At 44.7% G+C, this 14480-nt stretch overlaps 1 protein-coding gene across 2 annotated transcripts in view; it reads right to left on the bottom strand.

The window, feature by feature from the left end:
* Positions 1-14084, bottom strand: part of LOC139056972 (uncharacterized) — a 40972-nt gene extending 26888 nt beyond the window's left edge. Inside the window, exons 1-2 of one of the 2 annotated variants that reach the window (XM_070534756.1) lie at positions 13984-14084; positions 5539-5729 (exon numbers count right to left, since the gene is read on the bottom strand). In XM_070534756.1, coding sequence (XP_070390857.1) covers positions 5539-5729; positions 13984-14028 — 236 coding nt within the window. In that variant the 5' untranslated portion in view covers positions 14029-14084. Of the gene's footprint in view, positions 1-5538; positions 5730-13456; positions 13576-13983 lie in introns of those variants that run through there. The other variant, XM_070534757.1, reaches the window with a different exon arrangement.
* Positions 14085-14480: the final 396 nt, after the last annotated feature.

Here is a 14480-nt window from a genome sequence, read left to right as displayed (position 1 = left end):
CAAATTTGAGAGAGGGAGAGAGAGAATAACTTTATTGAATAGGGGAAAGGGGAGTAGGGGATTAGGAGCTTGATGGGTGGCGCCCCAAGTCCAGGGCTGCACCGACTTCTGCAGCTAGCTGAACGTGACCAAGAACAACCTTCTGCACCTTCGGATCTAAGCTGGCGAGTTGTTCTTCCCATTGCTCCAGTGTGCTGGTTAAATTATACCTAACTAAGTAGGCATTTAAATTCGTCGGTCTATTTTGGCATCCCCATGAGATGTGGTACAAACACGGTGGCGAGTCGCTACACCATGGGCAGGTACGCCCGAACATTGTTGGGAAAATGTTGCTCAATCTTAATAAAGTTGGGTAGACCCCCATTTGAATCCTGCGGAGATCTATTGCGTGTTCCCCTTGCAAATATGTGTAGGGGGCGCCGTATCTTTGCCGCATGCCGCGCTGGTGGGCAAGAATATCGCGTGGCGCCATATGTGCCAGATCGTTATGCTCCTCCTCGCGACGGCTTTCCTGTGAATTGGCAGGTTGCGAAGCGGAGGGTGATGGTTGCTCCGCTCGGTTCTTGACCTCTCGAGCTAGAGCGTCAGCCCTCACATTCCCCTCCAGACCTGCGTGTCCCGGACACCACACCAGTCTGTATGTATTCTTGAGTTCCTTTCCCAGGAGGTGGCTAACATTGAAAGGGAGACGGCCGTTCATAAAGAAGCGGCACGCCTCCCGAGAGTGTGAGATGATGGTGATGTAGGACGGCCCCGTCCGTTCCCGGTCTTTGATTGCCAAAGCGATGGCGAAGCATTCTGCCTTGGAAATAGAGGACATGATCAGGGAGGCGCTTGAGATTAGACTAGTGTTGTCGTTGCCTATGACAGTGACTATCGCACGCTTCCAGTTGTACTGAGAGGCGTCAGCATAAACGGTATTCTCATTATTTCTGACTGGTTTGCCTAGCCATTTCACCCTGTCTTCTCTTCGCTTTTCGTTTCTGTCTTTGTGCATATTTCTCGGGACAGGAGCGACTGAGATCTTGCTTCGGACGGGACCAGTACCTCGTCCAAGTTTTGGGGGTGTGGTGGAATGCCTGCCCTCACTAGGATCTCTCTGCCCGATCTCGTCTGGCTACGTCGGCTTCTTTGTGAAATTGAAGTCGCTGCCTTAAGCTCCGCGTATGTGTTGTATACACCAAGGCCAAGGAGCTTGTCTGTCGAGGTGCCTACCGGTAAGCGCAAGGTCCCCTTTTAGGCGCCTCTGATAATAGTGTAAACCAGCTCCTCCGCACTCTTGTTGAGTGTGTGAAAAGGGAGGCTGTATGTTAGTTTACTGACAACGAGCGCCTATACTAAACGGACAGTGTCGGTTTCTTTCATGCCTTGGTTGTGGAAGCTGATTCTTCAAATCATCCTTGCCACTTGTTTTCCTGCCGACTTGCGTAAATTGATAGGGTGGTTCGCCCTGCCGCTGCTCTGAACTCAGAATCCCAAGATCCGAGCAACAGTGACCGCTTTGATTTGCTGATTTTCTATTGCAATTTCTATGTCCCCATTACTTTTATATCGTTTCCCGTGGATTCATATAATCTCCGATTTTTCGGGAGCGCAGCTGAGGCCGCGGCCCTGGAAAAGTTTTCAACTGCAGTGGCCGCCTCTTGGAGGGTCTGCTCCTTCTCTTCTAGGGACCCACGCGTAGTCCAAAGGGTGATATCGTCCGCTTAAATAGTATAACCCAGCAGCGGGACACCGCCTAGGGTGCGCGCAAGTCTACACATGGCCATGTTAAAAAGTAGAGGACAGATAATCGCACCTTGAGGCGTACCTTTGTTGGGTATTTGAAACGGATCGGATTTGACATGCGATATTCCTATCGCAGCTTTCCTCCCCGTGACGAATGCTCTAATGTAATTAAAGACATTTTCTCCGCAGCCAATTATATTAAGCTCGGAAAGTATCGATTCATGCGGTATATTGTCAAAGGTGCCCTTCAGGCCAAGAGCTAACAATAGGTGCTTCCCACACCCTTGAGTACGCCTTTGAGTACCTCTTCCTGCAACAGGAGGAACATGTCTTGTGTTGAGAGGCCTTTGCGGAAGCCCAACATGGTGGCCGGGAACGAGCCCCTGTATTCAATTAAATTTTGAGGCCTCGTGTGTATGACCCGTTCAAAGAGCTTTCCCATACGAGACGTCAGTGAAATGAGCCTTAGCGATTGCAGGGATGGCTTCTTTCCGGGTTTTGGTATTGTAATAATTTTTGCAGTTTCGCACTCTTCGGGGATCTCTCCCTTAATCCAATAGTTTTCATTAAATTGCCTTGTGATAGCTTCTATGACTTTATCGTTAAGGTTTCTAATCATAGCATTGGTAATCTGATCGGCGCCAGGGGCTGTATTCTTGGCTATAGGGCCCTAGGCTCGTGCTTTCTTATTATGGTCTCACGCTCTGATGCCAGCTCACTTTTAGCTTCGCCATGTCCATTTATCGTGCGTGTGCATATGATGCGCATATCACCAAAATTCAGTCCATTGCTCGTGCTAGGCTGGTATAACGTAAAGCTATTCCAATCTGATTTTATTCCATATCGGCCATTGGCCCTCAGTAACAGATCAAATTGGCTGAGGCTCTGCCCATATGGACTTCACCCGAACGATTCTGACCTATAAGGCGGGGGGAGGTCTAATAGGGAACTTTGAGTAAAACCAGATTGGAATAGTTTTACGTTATCCGGACCCTAGTCGCGCAATGTTCCGTCATCATAGTCAATAGTGAACGCGGTTGCGCTTCTTTCTTTTTTTTTTCTACAGAGCGCACGTCCACACTGAGACGCTCGAGATCTAAGCCAAGGCGGAATGCGATTCCTTGGCGAGGAATTCCGCTGAAAAGGACCTTTCCGCGTCGATCCGTTCTAGATTGATTTTTATCGTCGCTTCCGCCGCAATTCTTCGCCGCGGACCAATCAGATTGCGAGTCAGTAATTAAGTCCTTCCATGCGGCGTTCTTCAAATGGTGTCGACCGCATTCCAGCTCTGCATCTCGCAAGCGACTGCCGTGACTGCGAAGATTTAACAGAGGCTCTGAGATGGTAATGCGTTCTGGGTGACCGGCGTCATGTCAAGCGCAATCATAATGCCGTCCGGCACTGGAGTATGGAATGAATGAATGAATGAATGAATGAATGAATGAATGAATGTCCTCAAGGACGAACTATCACGAAAAATAAAAGCGCGCCACCCGACGCCAGCAAATAAAACTGAATAAAAAAGAAGTGGTGGGGGAAGCTTTTGCTTGGGCTTAAAAGTCAGTGCACTTGCCCGATCGCGCCAGTACTACGATATCCTATACTCTTTTTGTCTTCGCGGTGTATCCAGAGCTGACCGCAGCATCGGCGGTGTTTTGAATCATCAGTGTGAACGACGCGGCATTTCGGTGGCAGGTGATTTCGCGGGGCTCCAGAACCCAAATATACCAGTACGAAAGAGCTTTCTCCCGGCAGCTTCACCGATACTCGCGGATTTTTATAGTCTGACTTCGTGGTGCCACTTGAGTCGCGTTCTATTTAGCGTTTGGATGCTTGGAACGACAGGACCAAGTTCTTCGCGAGACAGTAACAAATTGGTAGCCCTAACTGCCTCGTCGCGCGAACGTCGAGCTGCATAAGATGATCCGACCATTCCATCACTTCAAAAGAAGTTCCGCGACACATTTCACTGCACCGCGGCACTTTTATTGGCATATATATATGAGTGTGCATAAGTCATTCTCAGTCACACTGGTACAGATCGTTATCGAAATTTTGATAAGCTCCTTTGTTTTCTTTTCTTTTTCTAGATTTCAGGGGAATAAATTGTTGCTCCTTGCTTCTTTGGAGTTTGGGGCGTTAACGAAATATCACTTGTGTGTGTTTTGTTAATCTGAATTTTGGTTAGGAAATCACTCCGAGGAATCTAAAATTAGTTCACTAATGGTCACTGATAAACGTAGTAAAAATGTCGCGCATACAATAAACCACCAAAAGTATGTATTTTCGTTAACTACGCAAAACATTCGGGGGCACAAGCATTATCTGGACTAGTGTGTCTCGTAACGTACGCCGGAACACATACTACATGGCAAATCTTCTGGGGTGGTGACCGTTGCACCTACCTATAAATATAAGATTAATCCACGTTTTCACTGCACAATGTTCCTCCGTTCATTAAAGGGTTCATCCTGACGCGTTCAAAGAAACGATAGAAATTGGACCATAGCACTAACATGCATATAATTTATCGCCCTATACAAGTACTACCTGTGTGAGAGCCCCGTAGTTTTCAAAACATATTGACGTCAATTTAATGTCTGGAGGGTGGATGGTGGCGCCAACCATTTTCATAAATCAGCCTCTTCTGAACATGCATGGTATTTTAATGCTGAAGCGCAATCGGAAGCTCTTTCATTCGTACATAAAAAAAAACAGCGAAGCTCGTGCATATAAAAACGAAATTGTCCGCGTGTGACGGGATAGCACAAATCTTAAGTTTTAAAATAGCTTTGCGTCTTCAATCATGAAAGTGCATGCACATTTATGGTGCGCACTCTAAAAGGTGAGCATTATTGTACGCTTACATTGGAACACAAGGGTAAGACATGAGGTGCAAAAAGCAGAATAACCTGCACTATATTGCACACATTAATTTTGCTTGCATCTCAATAAAATACCGTCCGATAAAACGATGCCTGCGTTCTTAGAGTCGGTGTGCAGAAGGTAATACTGACCCCTATGATGCCCCGATAGAAATTGGGCCATAGCACTAACGTGCATCTAGCATATCGCCCTATACAAGTACTATCTGAGTGAGAGCCCCATAGTTTTCAAAACCTATAGACGTCAATTTAACGTCTGGAGGATCGATGGTGGTGCCAACCATATTCGTAAATGAACCTCTTCTGAACATGCAGGGTACTTCAACGTTCAAGCGTAATCGGGAGCTATTCCATTCGTACATAAGAAAAAACAGCGAAGCTCCTCCATATAACATGAAATTGTCCCATCTATGTTCCATGCTCCGCAAAGCCGACTTCTAGACGTGCCAGTAAAAGTATACATGGGTTGGTGTTTGAAGGCCAGATCTCCAAGCTGTAGAAATGAAGTGTGCGCACGGCTAGTCGATTTTTTTTCAACTAATCATGTTGCTTCGTTTTTAGTCGTGCACGTCGCGAGAAAGGGCTAAAAAGTATGGCTATACATCTTTCCTCACCACTAAAACTGTCACTTCGACTAATATATCACGTGCGCCTAATCTTCTTTTTTTTTTAACTGCACAGAATTGCGCTGCAACATCCAGAGCTATACACTCGTGCACTAGAACGCGAACACGCTAGGATTAATGAAATGATGAAAAGTGAGGGAGAGAGAGAAAGAAAGGGGGAAGGCAGGGAGGCTAACCAGGTGCGAGTTTCCGGTTTTTTACCCTACATCGGGGTTGGGGTAAATAGGAGTAAGCCAGAAATCTGCAACAACCCAAAATGCAATACACTTAATCATGGCAAAGAATATTTGTTGTCTTACCAATATGAAACATCCATACCAGGTAGCTTGTATGTAGAGCTCATGTTCCTGTAAGTGAACGTTTTCCGCAGCACATGACTCTTATTAAACAGAGGGTTGAATGCAGCCTTCACACAAATGGAATCCTCTGGGTTGCCCGGAACTTCGTATGTTCTTTTTAACATTGTGAAATCCAAGGAACTGTTAAAGAACTGCGAAAGTGAGCAAAAGACTGTTTAGTTTTGTAACTTTGGTTTAATTCTTAAGATGATTTGGTAGACCCAACACACATGCCCGAATCTATGTCAAGTGAAGTTTTATAAAAACACTGGGCAATTAATCATACACAACTAAAGGCATTGCATACGAATGTGTTTACTTTCACCCTGTGCAACGCGCCCCATCATGCATTGCTTACGTTCGTCGACCAAAAATGTCACACCTTTAATCCTACGCAAGTCTTTGGTTTATGGCCTGCACCGCTGAAGAGCTCGGCAAAAATGCAAATGAAATAAGGTGCATGCACATGTGAGGTGTCTACGCAGCGATGCGACGAGGAGCAATGCGTTGTATCTTCATGTACAGTGTAGCGCATAGGCACACATATGGCCGCTAAGAAGCGGGGTACGGGGATATGGCTCTACTAACAAATAGCTACTACTAGCAGCTGATTGATGTACAGGGTAGGCCAGCTAATTTAGCCAGCGTTTAAAAATATGCCTATGCTCTATAAGACGACCTGACCGAATCCATGTTACTGGCTATTGTATGGGGTAAGTCGCACAAATATTGTATTCTGTTTAATTGCCTAATTAGTCTAGATTAGTTAACCAACATCTCAAGCAATGAATTTAGGAAAAAATTATCATAAGAAACATGTAGAACGGGGCGTGAAAGATCCGATCAAACAGTTTCTAACTTTGTATCTATTAGTTATTCCTCCCGGGTTTACGGCCTCATTTTCGGAGACGAAAAAGCAAGCCGCGGACACACAAAGTCGCAGATGACGGCAGAGGGTCGCGTATGCCTGGCGCCCATTCATACCTTCGGCGAGGCCCAACAGCTTTCAGACAACGATCCAATCGAGTGCGCATTAAGCGTTAATAATTGTCAAATTAGACGCATCCGTAAGTTTCATGTTTGCTGTAAAGGTCCCCTTCCCTTCTTTGTCCATTTCGAATGCAGGAATAATACCATTGCTGGGTTTCAGTGCGTTTTCAGTCCCTCAACAAACGTGGCTTTCTCGGAAAAAGGAAACTCAAAAACGTTAGGCATTAGGCTGGTTGAAATATGCAATGAAGTCGGGTTTTCTCCTTTGTTAGTTTTCAGGAATCTCAAACGAGGGCTGCAGGTACGATTCTGATAAGGTTATGGGAAAGACGTGCGAACTTGGCAGTTCTCGTGGTTGGTTTGGCGCTCGTTGTTCGTTGCGCCTTGGGCTGCGCGTGGTTTATTTCGAGAAGGTATCACCAGGTGGGCCTTAGAACGATCGACGGAACGAAGCAAGCAGCACGGGGTCTACGGGTCTCTTCGAGGTGCTCGGATACGCAGCCCCTTCGAGGCTGTCATGATCGGCCTCTCGAGTGTGAAGCAATCAGGCAGGCTTCCCCACGTCGACATGATTGCCCTCTTCTCCGAATCGACGACACGCTTTTCCCCGAGCTGACACGGAGGGATAGAAGAGACTGGAGGTCGAGACGAAGTCACGCTTTTCCCCGTGCTGACACAAAATGATGCAAGGCAAACCAAAAGGCAGGAAGGCGCCCCCCCCCGTCCTCCACTCTCTAAAAGCTGTCAAACAACCGAAAAGCACTACTATTCCAAAGGCTCCAGAGGATGACGACGACGTCGACTACACCAACAGGGGTAATTTAAGGCAGTGCTAGCCCACGTGTTAGAGACCTCTCGACACTCAGATGAGAGTCACATCCATGTACCAATGAAGTGAATACAATCTTTTCTACTTTTCTCATCCTCACTTGCAACACAATTGCAAAGGCTGTTGAGCTGATTAGAAAAGACTGGAGGATAAGCATCTATGAACTGGCAGAGCGTGTGAACATCAGTCACGGTTCGGTTCCCGCCATAATTCAAGAACATCTCGGTTATCGGCTCTTGTGTCCGCAAAGGATGCCCAAGGTTTTGAACCATCGCCTGGAGACGGAGAGTTTTGGCGCTGCCTCGACTCATCTGAACCGGTATCACATTGAAGGTGACGACTTGTTGACTAGGATTGTGACCGGCGACGAATCATGGCGCCACTACTACGAGCCTGGAACACGACAGCAAAGCTTAGAGTGTAAACATTCAAATTCATCACCCCCCAATGAAAGCAAAGGCTATCATTTCCGCCGCAAAGCTGTTGATTTTTTTTTCGATCGTCAGGGGCCATTACTGATCGAATTTGCTAAACCTGGAGAGACTATCAAACGTTTGCCATATTTTGAAACGATGGATTGGCGGCGTCTCACGAACAAGATAAAACGACGTTGGCAATTGCCGAATGGGGTCATCTTGCTCCACGACAATGCCCCTCCCCTCGTCGTTGATCTGGTTAACACAAAACTGGCAAAATTCAAGTGGAAAATGCTACAGCATCCGCCATACAGACAAGAGCTGTTACCTTGCGGCTTCCACATTTTAGGGAAATTTAGAAAAACAGCTCAAGGGAACATCATCATCCGACATGTTCGCGTCCGACAATAACGTGAAAGAGTCAGTTACTGACTATTTGAAGCAGCTACCCTAGGAGATTTATGAGACGGGAATCACGCGACTCGTTCGTCATTGGGGGAAATGTCTAAATGCTCATAGAGGCTACTCTTAAATGAAGTACCCCGTTTGTTGTTTGCGTCACCCTCTTATATCTTGCAGGACTGCTGCTTATTAAATCTGCTCTTCGTTAAGACTATAATTTCGGTGCGATTACTCACAATACACCACCGGTGACAGATGCTCCTGCGCAATAGATTGGAATGAAGGACAGCGTCATTGATCTTTCCCCTGGCTGTTGCATATGTACAAATATGTACACAATGTACTTGAATGACAAAATCTCATTAAAATTCATTGAACGGCCTTTACATTTTCAATATCAGCGGCATGCACTGCTTGCTGGTATCGAACTGACGCAGTTCTAAAGTTCGTGGGATATTTTATTTACCTAATAAGTAGACAGAAAACATGGAAGCATTGATATCAGTTATTTGGGGCACAACTTTTGAGTCATACGAGTACATCCTTTTATGAAAAAAATCATGTTTTTTTACACAGTGTGTAGCATTCAAGAATTCGCTTGCAGAATCTTTGGCAATGGCCATGCATTTATTATTATTCATGCATTTGATCTCTAGACAAATTCTATGAGGAGGGTGCCGAGCTGCAACGTCAACAAAGTTTCCGGCTACGCCACTGCATTACTCACGTCCTCGAGGTAATGGTAGTTCCAGGGTTATCATACAGTCATGATCATCAAGTTCTAGTCATGTCATTCTCGTAACGCTGTTGTACCATCGTGATAATTTCAGAAATATCATCAAATTTTCGTCATACCCTCATCGTCATACCACCTTCGTAGTTCTATCGGCGTTATTCTATCGTAATCATGCTGTCGTCCTTCAATCGTGATTATGCCGTGGTTGTCATACCATCGTTGTCATTGCGTCGTCTACATACGCCAATCCTACGTATGTCTACATATGGTATTTGTTGTCATACCGTGGTCGTAATACCGCTTCGTCGTCTGATTATGATCATACTGTCGTGGTCCCGCCGTTTTCGTCATACAGTCACCGCCACGCTTTCGTCCTCACGACATCATCGTCGTACGATTGTCTTCATCCCATTGTCGCCACGCTACCGTCGTCACGCTGTTGTTGCACCATCACCGCCATTTCAGAAATGTCATCTAATTGTGATGCCGCCGTGCTCAGGCCCCCTTCATCGTCGCATCGACATAACTTCTCCTTCTTTCCGTTATAACTCTGCTATCGTCAATCAATCGTGATTATACCGCCGTCGTCATGGCACTGTAATGTAAATGTAGTTATTTATAGTCATCACTTCGGAATCATCCCGCCATCGTCCTCACGGTGCCTTCGTCGTTCTATCGACATCGTTCCTTCGTAATTTCATCGTCATCACTGCGTGTGCCATAGGGGTACGGTCCTCGTCCTATCGTTGTGACAACCCGCCGTGGTTGCTCAGTGGCTATGGTGTTGGGCTGCTGAGCACGAGGTCGCGGGATCGAATCCCGGCCACGGCGGCCGCATTTCGATGGGGGCGAAATGCGAAAACACTCGTGTGCTTAGATTTAGGTGCACGTTAAAGAACCCCAGATGGTCAAAATTTCCGGAGTCCTCCACTACGGCGTGCCTCATAATCAGAAAGTGGTTTTGGCACGTAAAACCCCAAATATTATTATATTATTATTATCGTTGTGACATAACTTTCGCGAGCGATGTTCATTCCAAAGTGGGCCATTCACGGTGACAGTGCATGTCGCATATAGCAGAAGTACTTTATATCTCACGAGGAGCACTACAAATTCTAAATGTAGTTATCTCACTCCATACGGTGTGTCGCTAGTCTTCGCTACATTGAGTGAATGCTAGTCGCAATAATTTTGTTAGTCATCCTAAGATGGCTTCTGCCAGAATGCTTTCTTCTTCGCGACACTAAAAAACTATGGTAAACATTATTCACAAGTTATTAAGACTTCAAATTTCTAGAGGTGATCGTGCTCAGGCGTGAAACGAACGAGCCGACGTCCGTGGGAGGTAACACTGTGAGTTTGACAACGGCTTCGCCTATCAACAAGGAGAAGGCATACTGGTGGCCAAGAGTAGGGTCAAAAAGCCGACTTCAAGAGTTGCTAGACCTCTCAGTGGCTAATCAAAATGAGGAAGAGCTAGAAATATATTTGCATTGAAATGGTGCTGAAGAGATTGGAAACTGTTTGACTGCATTGACACTCATTGCTAAAAAAATTCAGTAAACTGTCATGTATTCAAGTATTCCTTCGTATAGCTACCACATGAAGAATCAATGAGAGGAGTTTATTCGTTTTTCCAGAGCAGATGTGCGTAGAGGCAGAATTGTCTGTGATATTTTGTTGCTGCACAAAAATATGTAGATTTTTGAAAGCGGTCAGTGACGTGCCGTTTCGCGCTGCCTGTGTGTCGTAATTTCACTAGAAAAAGAAAAATGAAGTAAATTTTCAACAAATTCTCAGAGTACCTAAATAAAGTAGCAGCAAATTTTGGCAATTCAACTCACAATTCTTTTTGTGTTGCGGCATAGTGCAGCCGATGCTGGTTTCTATTATCTGCCTTCATTATTTGTCCAAGTGAGTACAATGATCTGCCGTAGCTTATCGCACAAGAAGTACAACTAATTGTATTAGTACTATCAAGTGTATATTGTTCTTAAATAAATACTTTAGGCCTATGCTGATGGTGCAAAATTTTTCAGCATTGCCGAGGTAGATGTGAAAAAGAAAACAGAACGCGAAGATGTTGTTGCCTCAGTAAATTTTTTATTAGAATGCTATTTTAACATGTTAAGTGGCTCAACCTCATTGTTCGTAGCCTTGTATATCTTTGTCTAGCCCTAGGCTGTTTGCTTGTGAATATACGTCTACAAACAAGAAGATCACAATCCAGCCTTTCCAAAAAGAAAAACTACGTTCTCTACGTTCTGCGTGCATTGCACTGAAAGAATGGCAGACAAAAGTCCAAATCTATATATATTGCGAAACAAGGACGCCTAAATTGTCGACTGAAAAAACGACACAAATTAATGAAGCAGAATCTTAGCAATCAAAATGGCCTGTTCCATGTGAAACTATGATTACACATAAGCGTTTGCCTTGCGGATCACCAATTTCTGTTTAATTCAAAAAGGTTTGTGCGCATATTATGCTACTTCTGAGATGCAACATGCCTTCATATCCAAATTTACATTCGCATCAAATGTATTGGCACCGTTTCCATTACTGTACTTCCCAACCATTGTATTAAATTCAAAAGTGAGACAAGATGGCTGGCAATGTGTACGGGAGTGTTCACTTATAGTTTCGCTAGAGTATATTACGGCTATACAGTACAGTAGTACAGTAGTACAGCTATATAGAAAATGTAGTATGGCCGTTCATATCACACGTTAAATTCAGATGATGCTGGTCAGAAGATGTACTTTTCCATATCTTCCTCTCAAAATGTAAACGGTTGTCGTGCCACTCTAGGTGGTTGTTGCCAGCCTGATCTTTCCCCGTTTCCGTAACTGTGTGTTTCCGCAATGTGTATGTGTGTTTTCAAACCGAATAGTCGAATCATAATCGGTGCATTTTCGGCTAGCAAAAAAATGAAATGTTCATTTCTCTTACAGTTAAAACAGTCAGCAAGAGTGGACACAGGGCAACAAGCGGCTTTGATACAAATTGAAGAAAGCCCAGCGCCCATTGGTTACATGACGGTATCTTCGAAATAACTGACAACTTGGCCTAGCCTCGTATAGGCTCGAGGTTTAATGGGTCGAGCAGGGCCTGGCCTGCTCGTGTCGGGCCACGCCGGAATTTTTCAGTCCTGGGCCGGGTACGGGCCAGGTTTAAAGTTACCGGGCCGGACTCGCGAGGGCCAGCGCATGGTACTTTCGGGCTAGGGAAAGGCCCGGACTTAAAGAACTGGCCTGTGCAGTGCTCTGAATGAACTGACAAAATATTGCCAGACATCAAACTTCTACAGGTAATCTTGACTAATAGGGATCTCTAAGTTGCACATATATCTTATGGAAGAGCGCACGGCATTCAACAGCTTTGTTGATTTTCCTAAATGTCTTACATTTTTGGTTCCAAAGCTTGGTTATAAACACCAACATTCCAACAGTTCATAGGTTGCATTGGAACAGAATAAATAGAATAGTAGGAACTGCTTTTAGCTGTACGGTATTTAACTGTTTAGAGAAAACGTACCTTTGGAAATAATCCACATTGGACGGTGAATATGCCATAATTATTTTTCATTTAACACGTCGTTGTTATGATATTGCTCTAGACAATGCTTTTATCTCAAATTACACATTTTATGTGAAATGCTTGTATACAACCTCATCTAACCAGACGTCGACGCATCTAGCCAGCCGTGAATATGCAAATAAGACAAGCATGCTACAAATATATCAAGCAAACGTTTTCGGCTATAGTTGCAACTTAACTCATAATTGCGCAAACACATTCCAGTTTATCGATTACCCCTCATCATCATCATCATCGTCAGCCTGGTTCCGCCCACTGCAGGCCAAAGGCCTCTCCCATAGTTCTCCAATTGCACAAATTGTGCCCATGTTGTCCCTGCAAACTTCTTAATGTGATCCGCCCACCTAACTTTCTGCCGCCCCCTGCTACGCTTCTCTTCCCTTGTAATCCAGTCCGTAACCCTTAATGAGCATCGCTTATCTTCCCTCCTCATTACATGTCCTGCCCATGTCCATTTCTTTTTCTTGATTTCAACTGAGATGTCATTAACCCGCGTTTGTTCCCTCACCCAATCTGCTCTTTTCTTATCCCTTAACGTTACACCCATCATTCTTCTTTCCATAGCTCTATGCGTCATCCTCAATTTAAGCAGAACCCTTTTTGTAAGCCTTCAGGTTTCAACCCCATACGTGAGTACTGGTAAGACACAGTGCTTATACACTTTTTTCTTGAGGGATAGTGGCAACCTGCTGTTCATGATTTGAGAATGCCTGCCAAACGCACCCCAGCCCATTCTTATTCTTCTGATTATTTCAGACTGGTGATCCAGATCCGCGGTCACTACCTGCCCTAAGTAAGTGTATTCCCTCACCACTTCAGTGCCTCGCTACCTATTGTAAACTGCTGTTCACTTCCGAGACTGTTAAACATTACTTTGCTTTTCTGCAGATTAATCTTTATACCCACCCTTCTGCTTTGCCTCTCCAGGTCAGTGAGCATCCACTGCAATTGGTCCGCCGAGTTACTAAGCAAGGCAATATCATCAGCGAGTCGCAAGTTACTGAGGTATTCTCCATCGCCGTTTATCCCCAATTCTTTCCACTCCAGGTCTCTGAATACCTCCTGTAAACACGCTGTGAATAGCATTGAAGAGATCGTATCTCCCTACCTGACGCTTTTCATTACTGGGATTTTGTTGCTTTCTTTATGGAGGACTACGGTGGCTGAGGAGCCGCTATAGATATCGTTCAGTATTTTTACATATGGCTCGTCTACACCCTGATTCCGTAATGGCTCCTTGACTACTGAGGTTTTGACTGAATCAAACGCTTTTTCGTAATCAATGAAAGCTATATATAAGGGTTGGTTACATTCCGCACATTTCTTTATCACCTGATTGATAGTGTGAATATGGTCTATTGTTGAGTAGCCTACCCTACTATGACGCATATATTATGGTAAATAATTGAATGCCAGAATTTTCGATTGCTCACCGTCCATCCGTCAATACTCGAATTGCAGGCTTCTCCTTTGTACATTGAATCCAATATATATGCATCGGCCAGCAAGTTATTCCCGGCAAGGAAAAATATAAACATCTCAAGCGATCGCATGAGCAAATGCTGGAGCTCATCGCTAGCCATTTTATTCTCTGGAGGCACTATTATTCTTTGACGCAGAAGCAAAGCGTCACAGTCTTCACGTTAGCAAGAATAAACGCGAAAAAAACAGCTTAAATTTTAAAAGAGTCAGACCTTTATAACGTATATCATTAAGTCCCCTGACAAAATGTCGTATTTGCGACTCACATCTTTCAATAAAAAGACAACCATTGTCGCAACTAGGAAGTTCACGTTTAAACCATAACTACAAAACATCGCCTTCTCATACAATTTGGGCAGGCGGTATTGAAAATTTGAGTGTTTGCAGACTGCTTTCATGGGTACATTTTACACAGGTTCATTATCCGTGTATGTATATTCAAAATCAG

This window comes from Dermacentor albipictus, chromosome 3, assembly GCF_038994185.2.
Source record: "Dermacentor albipictus isolate Rhodes 1998 colony chromosome 3, USDA_Dalb.pri_finalv2, whole genome shotgun sequence".
Classification (NCBI taxonomy): Eukaryota; Metazoa; Arthropoda; class Arachnida; order Ixodida; family Ixodidae; genus Dermacentor; species Dermacentor albipictus.
The sequence above is the reverse complement of the archived record's forward strand: the minus strand, read 5'-3'. Positions and strand labels throughout refer to the sequence as shown.